Below are 13,754 nucleotides of genomic sequence, written 5' to 3' on the forward strand. Positions count from 1 at the left end.
CACTGTATCTTTCTATGATTCTCAGCTGCCTTATTGGATGCTGTTTTGTTTTATGTGACATTTCTCAAGCTTGAACAGAGTTTTATGGAGGTCACAATTGTTATTTGATCCAGTGTTGTGATATATTTGGGGGCAGCTAAATGATAAATGAAGGGTTGCCAATATCCACATTACAACAAAACTACGGTGGACCCAGTGATCGGAGATAAAATAGTTAATAAGAACTGTTGTGCTCAGATTTGGCTATTCCAGTGAAAAATAACTTGCAGAATATTCAATGTGTTTTTTTGTTTCCCCACACAGGCGGCTGCAGGGATCCTTTGTTACGTTGGTGCCTATGTCTTCATTACGTACGATGATTACGACCACTTTCTTTGAAGATGTATACACGCTTATTCCTGCTGTTGTCATCATGGGGGTCGGGGCGCTCCTGTTCATTATTGGTTTAATTGGCTGCTGTGCCACCATCCGTGAAAGCCACTGTGGCCTGGCAATTGTGAGTTGGCCTAAATGTCATAACTAATCATTTACAGTAAAATGTTCTGCCTCAAGGCACACAATGTAGCTTTCATAATTGAAATGTTGAAAATATTTTGAAACATTCTAATTTTAAAATCACTGTTTTGAAATTAGGATCCTTGTTGGATCAAATATGGTTTGAGTAACAAACCATATTTGGCTTAAATATTGCTTTCCAAACTCTCTTAGCAGATACAATCAATCTGAGGAAAGCAGTGTTGTGTGGGAGAAATGGTGACAAATGAGCCAAGAGGAACTGTATTTTAAATTGTGTCCCTTGTAGGCATGTTTGTTGAGTGACATTTAAGCCATTGTTCATACCATGTAGAAACAAAAAGAAATGCAGATGCTGGTTAATACACAAAAGGACACAAAGTGCTGGAGTACCTCAGGCAGCATCTCGAGACCCTTCTTCAGACTAAAGAAGGCTCTCCAATTGTTTGAATGTCTCAACCCGAAATGTCACCTATCCAGAGATACTGCCTGACCTGTGAGTTACTTCAGCACTTTGTGTCCTTTCATGATTGATTGTGCCTTTTTATAAAGTTCCAATTTTTTTTCTCCCTTAATAACACGTACTGAGATGTAATTTCATCAACATAACCTTTCTCCCATCAGTTCATTAAAAGCAGTCAATGAGTGAAATGAAACAAGCAATTTTGTCCCAGGGTTCTCTTCATCCGAGTTTAATCTACCCTGAGTTGAATTGGCTCAGTCAGGTTGGGAATCAAATTTGGGAATTCTAGGTTTGTGTGTTTAATTGCAGAAATAAAAAATATTGGGGAAATGGGGTTTCTATGCTGACTATGTAAATAAACAGTGTATGCTCGTGGTTCCATTGGTGAGACTGTGTTACATTTACTGCGCCTAATGATGCAATACAAGTTTAAGCGAATCATTCCTATGTCAATAACACTGTGCCCCTGCAAATAAATGCCTCTATATTTGTTACCTCCCGAACAATGTAAAGAAAAGAGAACTTTATCAACAGGAGTCTGATTATATGAAATATGTTGAAAGGTGCCGATTATGATTTGCACTTAAAATGCACCTGTGCAGCTGAAAGTGTACATAGTGCAAATCTTGCTGTGCCAAAACAATGTGGGAAAACATGTTCATTGCTAAACTAGGATTGGATGAGTAACATTAGAAAGAGCATTCTCTATACTTGAATTTTGGCATCCATTTGACAGATTCATAGATGGATTCAACAACATGGAATAGAGCCCTTCGTCCCCCCCATGCCAAGCCATCAATTTACTACCCATTCTAATCACTCGTACCCACACTTGTTCCATAGCCGTCTATACCTTGTTCATCTATATATTTAAATGTTTCCAATAACCAGATTTCAACCAACCTCCAAGTGAAATATTTCTTCCTCAGATCTCCTCTAAATCTCTAAGCCCCATGCCTGTGCCCTCTAGTTTAATATACATGTGTAATGAGGAAATGTATCCTACAAGTCCACCTTATTGATGCCCCTCATAATTTTATATTTGTCAGGCTACCTCCTTGGCTCCAAGAAAAACAGCCTGTCAGATCTCTCATTGTAACTGAAATGGTCTATTCCAGGCAGGTTCTCCAGGGAAATCGCATCCATCCTGTTGTGTGGTGGCCTTGTTGGCCAATTGGTATTGCATATATGATATAATGGAAAACCAATGTAGTGGAACCCTTTAAATGTGCTGGGGTTTGGCTGCAGGCTTGCACCTGATGGTTGCCGGGTTTGTTGACTGCTGAATGGCCAAACTATGTTTTTTTTTCTTTAAAGTTTTATATTCCTGTTTAGAAACGTGTATTCTTAGGTAATGAAAGTAATTGCAAGGCAAAGAAAGGAAACCGGTTTAAAATTAGTTCAAAGGCTTATTTGTAACACGTTAGTTGCACAATTTAAACTGCAGGAACTGAAATACTTTTTCTCTTTTTCATGCAAGTTTGTGCTGATTCTACTGATAGTTTTCATCACGGAAGGAGTTGTCGTGGTACTCGGCTATATCTACAGAGCAAAGGTAAACATAATCCCTTACCTCAGCACCCATGGTCAGTCATGACCAAGGGGGGCCTACGACATTACCTCAGAGACTGTCATTCACTACTGAAAAGCTGTAGGGTAAAGGAATACTGTTGTTGCGATCATATTTGAATGTACTTTCTAGGTGCCAATTATACAACAATAGCAGTAGATAAAATGTCTCTAATTTGTATAATTAAATGTCAGTTTGTGACACTAGTCGTGCATGTCTTTATGACTAAGATGTTTAGATTTCTGATCCTGACTTTATTTGAATGTTATGTAAGAATTGACACAGCAAATGTAAAACTGCAATATATTGTCACCATTCAAAGCGGCTAAATTTAATCTTAAGATACAAGGCTGTAGATTTTGTATCCACCTAGGTAACTGATCTTTGTGAGCTTCTTCTTCTTGCATATGGCGTGCACAGCCTAAAGTTGCAGGACAACTTGTTCTATTTGATCTTATTTGATTGTGCACGCCAGGTTGATTGCATTCGTTAAAATAGGGCGGACCACATGAAGGTTGCAATCTTCCACCACATCTTTGTGATGCAAAGAGTGAACCGAAAGGAGTTTCAAGATCATTTGTTCATGTTGTAAAATTAATTTATAAACGTAAGGTTAGAGAAACTAGGATCTATCTTCAAAATGTTTTGTAGAAAGCAACTTTGCAAGAAAGATAAAACTGAATAAAGGTGTGTCAGCAAAAAGGCAAAGTTGAGTTGGATATACAGTTAACTAATGAATTGAATCCATTGAATGGGGTAGTGGTGGAGAAACTGGGAAATCCAGTCGTTTTTTTAAATATAAAAGATAAGATCATTGTGGAGACTCGGACCTGTTCCTGAGTCTTCCTTGCGTTTAACCAAGCTGCAGTCTTTAGAGATGAAAGAAATATGATGATCATTACAAAGTGCTATTGAGATGTCATTATAGAAAAACCTGAAAGGTGACTGGGTATGAAAATTCAGGATATGACAATTCGGGCTGTGGATTTGCTAGAATGTTCGTATTCCCGAATGCTCGTATGCTCGGTGGCGCAGTGGTAGAGTTGCTGCCTTACAGCGCTAGAGACCCGGGTTCGATCCCGTCTCCAGGTGCTGTCTGTACGGAGTTTGTACCTTCCTCCTGTGACCACGTAGGTTTTCTCCAGCTACTGCGGTTTCCTCCCACACTCCATAGATGTGCGCGTTTGTAGGTTAATTAGCTTTGTTAACTGTGAATTGTGCCTAGTGTGAGGAATGGTGCTGGTGATCATTGGTCGGTGTGGACTCAATTGGCAGAAGGGCCTGTTTCCACACTATATCTCTAAAGTAAAGTATCACTAAAGTAACACTAGTTTCTGTATTTTCGTTGTGTTTTCACTAGTTAACACCCCTCAACCTATATGGTCCTCTCCAACACTGAGTGATTAGTTACAAGAGCATTAGACTGAATGCACAGCATCTTGTATTGCTTCTTTGAGGTTTTACATTCTATGGTAGAACTTTAGACTATGTCCCTTGATCCATATCATCTGAATTTGCTTATACAGATGTGTAAAAATCATATGAGTTATTTGCACACAAGGCAGTTTACAGTCAAATGTTAGTCTTTGCAATTTATTCCACAGCAGGCCAGGATTAATTTTGGACTATAAAGATTCAGATTCAACAGAATTATTAATTTCATGCCAAATTAACATGTTTCAATTGGGATTGTACTCTTGTACTTGGGGCTAGTGTAATCCTTCTGTAAACTAAGGTTGCTCTTGGTGACATTGTTAAATGACTGTATTGCACCATCCTTGTCGACTGTAATGGTACTGTCATATAAAGTATTCAAGTTCTCTTGCATTGTCCACACCTGGTTAAACTCTGGGGTATAATTAGTTAACTTTCTGCATTTCAGCTGCTTTAAAAGAAGCTGTGGGTCTGAGTGTTTGCCAAATGTTTAGAGGTTGTACTTTCAACTTGTATCCTAACTACAGTGGGTAAAGATGAGTTTAAAACTAACATTTAACTGATATTTTTTCAAACTACTGTGAAATTAGCTGACCATTCCTAAATCTTGTTTAAATCTGCACAGGTGGAGGATGAGGTTGATAACAGTATTCAGAAAGTGTATAGTGAATACAATGGAACTTACCCAGATGCTGCCAGCCGAGCAATTGATTATGTACAGAGGCAGGTGAGATTAATTTAGCAATTTTCACCTCATTTGGTTTATTTTGGGCTATTTGCACAGTGTATGTATACCTCAGAAGCTGCCTTTCAAAAATGCCAAGTGCCTGGTAAACATTCTGCTTTAAATTAAGTACATCATTTCATTGTTCAATCTGGGACATTTGACAATAAAACACTCTTGACTCTTGACGTAGGTTTAAGGTAAGGGGTGAGAGATTTAGAGAGGTTCTGAGGAAGATCTTTTTCACCGAGAGATGTTTGGAATCTGGAGCAAACTACCTGAGTGTTGTGAATGTAAGTAGGAACTAGCGGGTGAAGTACTTCAATCACCTTTGCAGAGAAGGTTATGGACCAAGTGCTGGTAAAGTCAAAGTCAAAGTAGCCTTTATTGTCATTCAGACCTTGCGGTCTGAACGAAATTTTGTTGAAATAGGATTTGTATGGATGGGTACCTACTGGTCAGTGTGGGCGTAGTGGATCAAAGGGTCAGCTTCTCTGCTACACACTGTGAGAGTGGAACAGCAAAGCCTTGCATCTCTGGTGACTAATCCTGACTTCCAATACTTTGTGTGTGGAATTTGCATGTTCTCACTGTACCCCATGAGTTTGCTTCAGGTGCTTGAGTTTCCCCTCATGTCCCAGCACAGAGCAAATTGGTCAGTTACTTGAGTAACAAGTGCACAATAGAATTTGGGTTGATGGGGATAGTTAACGGTAATGTAGAGAATAAAATCTACTAGAGCAGAAATAGTGAAGAATTGCATGCTTGACTACTGGTATGGTAACACTGCAAGCACAGAAACAGGAGTTTTGGCCTACCAGGTCTATTTCAACCAGCAAGTGTGGAGTGGGTGAGGGAGAGGGAGAGATAGTTAGGACAAGGGGATAACAGGATGAGTCCGGGGTTGTATGATGATAAGGTATTGGTGAAGTGATCAGACCGAGAGAGGGATTCTGCAGGTCATGGCACATCATAAAATTCGAAGTAACTTTTTTAATGTGGTTGGGGATGCTGCCTTTCCAGCTCTTTCAAGCAAGGTGTTCTAGATTCCTACCACCCTCATTTTCCTCCCCTCAACCTCCCACCATTTGTTTTAAATGTAGCCTCTTTTTTTTATCACCAATAAGAAAAATGTGGCCTACTTCATTCTGTCTTGGCCCTCATAATTTTATACCTTAATCAAGTCTCCTCTTATCCATGTCTACTTCAGTGAAAATAACCTTGCCTCGTCCAATTTTGCTTCATGGGCAAACATTTCCAATCCTGGTAACGTTCATGTAAATGTGCTTTGCATCCAGTCAAGTGGAAACGTATCTTTCCAGTGAAATAGTGCCAAGAATTGTACACAAGTCAGTCTATGGCTTAACTAGTGTTGTATGCAGTTCTAACATTCTTTGGTACATAAAAATGCTGGAGAAACTCAGCGGGTGCAGCAGCATCTATGGAGCGAAGGAAATTGGCAACATTTCGAGCCGAAACCCTTCTTCAGACTCTAACATTCTTTGGCCTGATATGTTGACTGTTTCTCTCCCCACAGATGCAGCCAGACCTGCTGAGTATTTCCAGCATTATCTGTTTTTATTTTAGATTTTCACCATCTGCATTTTTCTGATTTTCATCTTTGCTGTCTTCATTACTGACGGGATTGGCAATCTACCAAAAGCAAATAGTTGCAGGAAATGTTATTACGTTTGGTGATAGGAAATGTGCGAGCCAAGCCAAAAAACCCTGCATATCTGGTTATTTTCAGTACATTTAACAGTTCAATGTTGCAAGTTTGTCGACTGTGCAGTAAATGAGTTCCACGTCTTTAACTAACTTCTTGTGCATTTCCTTCCGAAAGTTGCGCTGTTGTGGCATCCACAATTACTCTGACTGGGAAGATACACAGTGGTTCAAACAAACCAAGAATAATAGCGTGCCAATCAGCTGCTGCAAATCGAGCATCACCAACTGCACAGGCAGCATGAACCGTCCTTCAGACCTGTATGCTGAGGTAAGAATGTGTGAAGAAAGGTGGGAAAGGTGCAAAGGTGAAAAAAAAGTTTCAATTGCACCATTTCAGAATTAAACAGCCCAAAAAATCTATCAGCAATAAATGAAATAATCGACTGAGAGAATGATTCTGCAGATCATGGCACATGAAAAACATCTAAGTAATTTTTTAAATGGGAAGAAGCTATTCCTGAACCTAGTGGTCATGTTTTCAGACTCTTATACCTTCTTCCCAATGGTAGGGTGCAACGAGGGTGGTGTGGGTTTTTGTTGCTGGCTGCCTTTTTGAGATAGCGGCCTTTATAGATTCCTTCGATGGTGTGGAGATTAATATCTATGATGGACTGGGCAATGTCTACCACTCCCTGTCATCTCCTTTGTTCCATGCCATGATGCAAGGGGTTAGTTAAAATTGAATGGATACTGGTTTTTATAAGATGTAGGTTAAAAATGAGTCAAAACATAAGGGAATGTGAAAAAGACAAAGGCATAATTTTTATTTCCTTTAATCTTTAACCGCAGGGATGCAAAGTTCTGGTGGTGAAGAAGCTACAGGAAATTATGATGTACGTTATTACAGCTGCTCTAGGATTCGCCGCGATTCAGGTAAGGATAGAATAACTTGATAAAGAAACTAATGGCACTGGCCCATCTTCTCTCTCCATGTTCTCCAAAAGGATTACCAAACGCTCTTGTTCACCTTTGAGTATTGACATTAATGACCTAACCCGGAAATAAGTACCTGAGACCAGCAGTAATGGATTGTTACACAAGATTGTTATACATCTTCAAAGCTTGCTTTTGACCCACATCCTAATTGTTGATTTCCCTATGTGTATTTGCCTGCTTGTAAACCACACCTGCGTCTTGTGTACCATCTGGCAAATAGACTGACGCAGAGGTTGAAACTTGTTTTATAAGTTAACCCAAAATGGGGAAGCCATGAGTGGAACTTGGAAGTTTCTTTCAATCTTCTCTTGTGTTTCTCAGCTGCAGGTTAATCTATTTTTTTATGTTCACGTATGGCAACTACATAGCATTTGAGGAGGAGGAGACAAAATGTGTAGATAAGAACTGCAGACGCTGGTTTAAATTGAAGAGAGACACAAAATGCTGGAGTAGCACAGCCGGGCAGGCAGCATCTCTGGCGAGAAGGAATGGGTGACGTTTCAGGTCGAGATCCTTCTTCAGGCTGATCAGTCGGACGAAGGGTTTTGACCCGAAACGTCACCCATTCCTTCTCTCCAGAGATGCTGCCTGCCCCACTGTGCTACTCCAGCATTTTGTGTCCATCTAGCATTTGAGGATCCAGTTACAGGAAATTTGGGTTCTTGTCCTGTTAAGGCTTTGTGGAGTTTGATGAGTTTATGATTTGTGTGGGGTTTTTCTTTGTTTTAATTTGTTGCAGGAAGTTTGTTTCCTTTTTCATATTTGTATGTGTATGTATGTGTATGTATGTGTATGTGTATGTATATATATGTATATGTGTGTATGTATGTGTGTGTGTATGTGTGTGTGTATGTATGTATGTATGTATGTGTGTATGTGTATATATATATATGTGTGTGTGTGTATATATATTATGTGTGTGAGTGTGTAAACCTGTCATGGTTTACCTTTAAATTATGAATCAAATTCTGCGTTTTATCTCCTCTTCTGCGCGCATGAGATTCTCCTTCGCACGTTTTGCTGTCTTTCAAAACTTGAGTTTAAATTGCTATAAACAATCCTTTTTGTTCTTTCCTCTGGATAAAGCGATCTTTGATCTGTCCCCAGGACGAATATTTCACCCATGTAGGGGTTAAGTGGATAAAACACATAGCTGGAGAAAATCAGCAGGTCCTGCAGCATCTGTGGAGGAAATGGACAGGCGATATTTTAGGCACTGATTGGAGTGGAGGGGTGAAAGCTGGAAAAGAGAGGTTGGGTCCCGACAAAGGATAGCAAGTGATAGGTGGATACGTGGGGTTGTTTGGCAGATGGCTGGAGTAAGTGACAAAGGCTAGAGGTAAAAAGTAGACAAAAGGGGTCAGGTTCGTAGGGAAGAGGAGGAGTGAAATTTAAAGCTGGAGGGAGGGATATTGGTGGAAGGGGAGGGCAAAGAGGGGAGCAAAAAGGGAAATGTGAGACTGAGATGAGTGTCTGACTGAGTGGAAATGTGTACAGTGCCGGGGAATGTGGTAGATGGTGGGAGAAATGTATATGGGGCAGGGGTAATGAGAGGGGAATGGAGGGCATTACTTGAAATTGTAGAATTTAATGCTCAGACCGTTGGGTTGTAAGGTTACATGAAAATTGTTTGTGTACCTGCCTATGAAAGTCCTTTGTCAAAGTTCGGATTCTCGATTTGTGTTGCTATTGAGAGAAGCCCTATGCGAGACACCGGGTTTGAGTGGAGCCACAACTGATACTGTTGTTCAATGGACAAATATTTCATATCAGCCATAAAAGTTCATTATTCATTGATCTGCCACGGACTTTTAAGGTAGATTGTTGTGTTGTTTTATGGCCATTCAAATCCATTTAAGTGACTGGTATCTCATTGTAACCTTTTATTTACACTAGAAATTATCAGAAGATTTAATTCTGATGCTTTGAAGATCAGATGGTTGCGTTATGGAAATTATTGATGGTTGTGTTATGGAAATGATTGATGATAATTTATCATCAATGCTACCTGATTTTGCATCAGTGGCCCCTTTGGTGTACAGTAGTTGACACAGTCAACTGAATTTGACCACGGTAACTTTACAGGAACAAGACTAAACTCTGCTCCAAAGTTAAGTAGAGATAAATTAACATGAATTCTGACCTTGCCATTACCCCAGTTGAAAAGGCGAGGGGAAAAAAAACAATTACTCCAAAGGTGAGGAGACTGTGGTTGTTTTGGTAATGCAGCTTTGGGGAGCTGTTAAGTAGTTGAAAGTTATGTTTTTAAGCATGGAAGACAACAGCGTCATTGTAGTATTGACCCCGATGGAAACAGCAGTGAAGAAAGAAAATGTACTCCCTTGATTGCTATCCAGCAATCCCTCCTAAAATGTGCCCACATGCAGAAATTGACTAAGAATATGGATTTCTCCTGGCTGCTCCAACATCCTCCCACATCGCAAAGATGTAGATAGGTTAATTGGCTGCTGTAAATTGCGTCGAGAGCAAAGATAAGTAGTAAAATGGAGGGGAATTGAAGAGAATTTTGGGAGAATTTTAAAAAATGGGATTAATGCGGGGATTTGTGTAAGTAGGTGCTCAGTACAGGTTCAGTGGGTCGAAGAAGCTGTCCATGTTGTATTTCACTATAATGTTGCCTGTTTTTAAAAAAAAAAAAAAAACCTTGTATTGTAGTGGCATTTTGCATCCAGGTTCACATAGAATGATTGGCAACTTGCACTATAAAGAATGAAGGCGTTTGTCCTTCTGAGTCTGAGTGATGTACATTGGACAGAAAGTGTTTGTTGACATGAACATAATGCAATGTCGTGTCATAGCCAATGATTATAGCCATGGATTTTTTTAATCAATAAAAGGCCGTCTGCTAACATGTTACCCCCCTCGCTAAAGTTCATATTCTATTTGCAAAATAGCACAATAGCTTGTGATTATCTCATGTCATCAAATATTCAGTTGTAAATATTGGTTGTGTAGTTTATGTTTCTTTGAGTTGTGTTCATACCCATAAATGTTTGAATTGTTGTGGTGAAAATCTACACTTCCATTTATCAGTCCCAAGCAGCCTTTATGCACAGTACGGTGCTGGAACTACTGGTGTTTCCAAAGGAAACTTGCTATCAACTGCTAGGCAAGAAGGGAACGGTGATTCCCTTCTTCCATAGAAACATAGAAAATAGGTGCAGGAGTAGGCCATTCGGCCCTTCGAGCCTGCACTGCCATTCAATATGATCATGGCTGATCATCCAACTCAGTATCCTGTACCTGCCTTCTCTCCATACCCCCTGATCCCTTTAGCCACAAGGGCCACATCTAACTCCCTCTTAAATATAGCCAATGAACTGGCCTCAACTACTTCATATTTTGCTTGTAGACAAAAATGCTGGAGAAACCCAGCGGGTGAGGCAGCATCTATGGAGCAAAGGAAATGGGTGACGTTTCGTGTCGAGACCCATCTTCATAGCATGCTTGGGTAGCTTACAACCCAGCGGTACGAATATTGATTTCTCTAACTTCAAGTAACCCTTGCTTTTCCTGTCCTTCCCTCCCTCCTACTAGATCTCCGACTAGTTCTACAGTCCCGATTAAATATTACTGATTGTATGCCACATTGTCCCCTCAGCTAACTCTGAACCATTCTACATTTCCTTAGCATCATCTGCTTTAATCTGTCGTTTTCGCACCCTGCCCTTCCATATCTCTATTCTCCCCCTCCCCCGACTCTCAGTCTAAACGTTACCCATTCCTTCTCTCCAGAGATGCTGCCTTTTCCGTTGAGTTACTCCTGCAATTAGTGTCTATCTTCGATGTAAACCAGCATCTGCAGTTCCTTCCAACGCTTGAAGGTCTAGTCATACAGCATGGAAACGGGCTGTTCAGCCCAGCTTGCCATGCCGTCCACTAGTCCTACCTGCCAACGTTTGGCCCATGTCCCTCTCAATCTTTCCTATCCATATACCTATCCAAATATCTTTTATGTTTTTATCGTACCTGCCTCCACTACCTCCCCTGGCAGCTTGTTCCATATACCCACCACCCTCAAGTTCTGACATGTAGGCCAATACTGTAAAGGATTGCAAAGTATCTAGCGACTTGAAGGTTATCTGTGGGGTGTGGTGGTCCTTTGTCCCTGCTGCCATTGCGTTGTTTTACAATAAAGATCCCTGGACTGGGAGGTGGTGTTTGGAGTCAATTAGAGGAATATCTGCACTGTATTTTGTAGATGGTACGTGCTGCAGCCACCATGCTAGTGTTGGGGGAAAGGAACCTAGGATAATATGCAATATCACTCAAAACACAAAGTGCTGGAATAAATCATCGTGTCAGGCAGCATCCATGGAGGGAATAGATAAGCGACGTTTTTGGTTGGGACGCTTCTTCAGACTGCTCACTCGTACACGCTCTAGGTGAGACAATTCCTGAAATATTGTGCACAATTTAGGCAGTCGGGCCCATTAAATACACACTTGAGCCTGTACTTTCTTCGCTTGGAAGAATGAAAGTTGATCTCTTTGAAAATACAAAATTCTCGGAGGGCTTGCAAGAGGGATAGGGCATGGATGTTCCCTTCTGGTGAGCGTAGGCTATTTATAACTGAATTGAAGAGGTTTTTATTCAGAGCAGTAAATGTTTGGAATTCTCTATCGAAGAGTGCCGTGGAGACTTTCATTGCATTTAATTTTTAGTTTAGTTTGGAGATACAGCGTGGAAACAGGCTCTTCGGCCCACCATGTTTACACTGACCAGCAATCCCCACACATTAATACTATCCTACACACATTAGGGACAATTTACACTTACACCAAACCAATTAACCTCCAAACCTGTACCTCTTTGGAGTGTGGGAGGAAACCGAAGATCTCGGAGAAAATCCTATGCAGGTCACAGGGAGAACGTTCAAACTCCGTTCAGACAGCACCTGCAGTACTTTTATGCTTTTGGCGCAGTTCCATTTGGGATGGTTTAAATATCTTGGTATTGTTTCTCTCATTGGGCTTTCACAGCCTGCAGGCATTCCTCCTGTTAATTTTTGAGGTGAAAGTTGTGAGCCAGAGCTATCACAAAAATACACCCATGCCCAAATTCTTTGCAGAAGAGTTGGTTAATTTCTCTGCTGAAGGGCTTCCTCCCTTCTTGGAAGGAAACGCTGCATCAATTACCTTGCAATATTCATAGATATTAAAATTTGAAAATGTGGGCAATGTACCACAGATCTGCCAAAAGAGAAAGTACAGAGCAGCGTTTATCAACCTCTCCCTGAATGTTCCTTTGCAGAAAAACTGGTGGTCGTTAAAACCTGACCTGCACTCCTCATAGTGAAAAGCAGCTTTATGATGACGGCTTTGTTTCTGCAGATTTACATGCATTGCTAGCTACTTCTGTATACCATTTGTTATGTTAAAACACTAATCCTCTGTCTGCAGAAGCAGAGGGGGCAACAGTTGTCCCTCCAAGTTCGTCAATAGAAAGCCATTTTCCTTTTTTTAAATAAATAGTTTCGTGCAGGTTTTTATGGAACACTTTTTATTCTTTCGTGATAAATGTGCTTTTTAAAAAAAAAAAAAAATCAAAACTTTGTGCTAATTAAGCTTTACCCCGTATCATCTCATATTTCCTAAACATGTGTTGCTTTGAGTGCATTTGCACATTAAATGTACGTGATTGCAGACTGAATGAATCATCTTTCACGCACTGTGGGGAAAGCTTGTCTTGGTGGAAATTAAGTACAGTCTGAGGCATGAGGCTACTGGGTGTAAAACCTCCAACAATCCTTCCTTTCAGATTTTATAATATGCCAAGTTGATGGGTTTAAAAAAAAATTGTACACAATCCTAAACATTGAATTTGACTTTGTGCATCATTGGAATACCAATATTGCCAGACGGGGTTGGTTTTCCTTTAAATACTGGGGTCATTATACACTGTCTAGTATTTTCACAATACAATCTTGTAGCAATCCAGGCGGCTAAAATGGAATAGCTTGCATTAATTTCTGTTTTCAAACTGGAGCTACGCAGGATTCGGATCCAATAAAGAAGTTATCCCTTAGCAATAACAATTGACAGAACTTCAGTCGTATTTGGACCTAACATAATGTTTCTGGGGACGAGAGATTGAAACTGAATTAGATTAGAGAAACTGGGATGGTTCTTGGGGCAAAAAGGATTGAGAGAAGGTTTGATGGACATGTATAAAATCATAGGTACACAAAAATGCTGGAGAAACTCAGCGGGTGCAGCAGCATCTATGGAGCGAAGGAAATAGGCAACGTTTCGGGCTGAAACCCTTCTTCAGACTGATCGGGGTGGGGGGGGCGGGGACAAGAAAGGAAAAAGGAGGAGGAGCCCGAAGGCTGGGGGATGGGAGGAGACATCAGGGGGACTGAG

General features: G+C 40.5%; 1 protein-coding gene across 1 annotated transcript; it reads left to right on the forward strand.

Annotated features, from left to right (window-relative positions):
- Positions 1-282: 282 nt before the first annotated feature.
- Positions 283-7,342, forward strand: tspan3 (tetraspanin 3). The gene is made up of 5 exons (XM_033016601.1): positions 283-496; positions 2,457-2,531; positions 4,606-4,707; positions 6,548-6,700; positions 7,222-7,342. The coding sequence occupies exons 1-5, from the start codon at positions 338-340 to the stop codon at positions 7,318-7,320; spliced, it is 588 nt and encodes a 195-aa protein (XP_032872492.1). The 5' UTR covers positions 283-337; the 3' UTR covers positions 7,321-7,342.
- Positions 7,343-13,754: the final 6,412 nt, after the last annotated feature.

The sequence above is a fragment of the Amblyraja radiata genome, unplaced genomic scaffold (assembly GCF_010909765.2).
Source record: "Amblyraja radiata isolate CabotCenter1 unplaced genomic scaffold, sAmbRad1.1.pri scaffold_1275_ctg1, whole genome shotgun sequence".
In the NCBI taxonomy this organism is placed as follows: Eukaryota; Metazoa; Chordata; class Chondrichthyes; order Rajiformes; family Rajidae; genus Amblyraja; species Amblyraja radiata.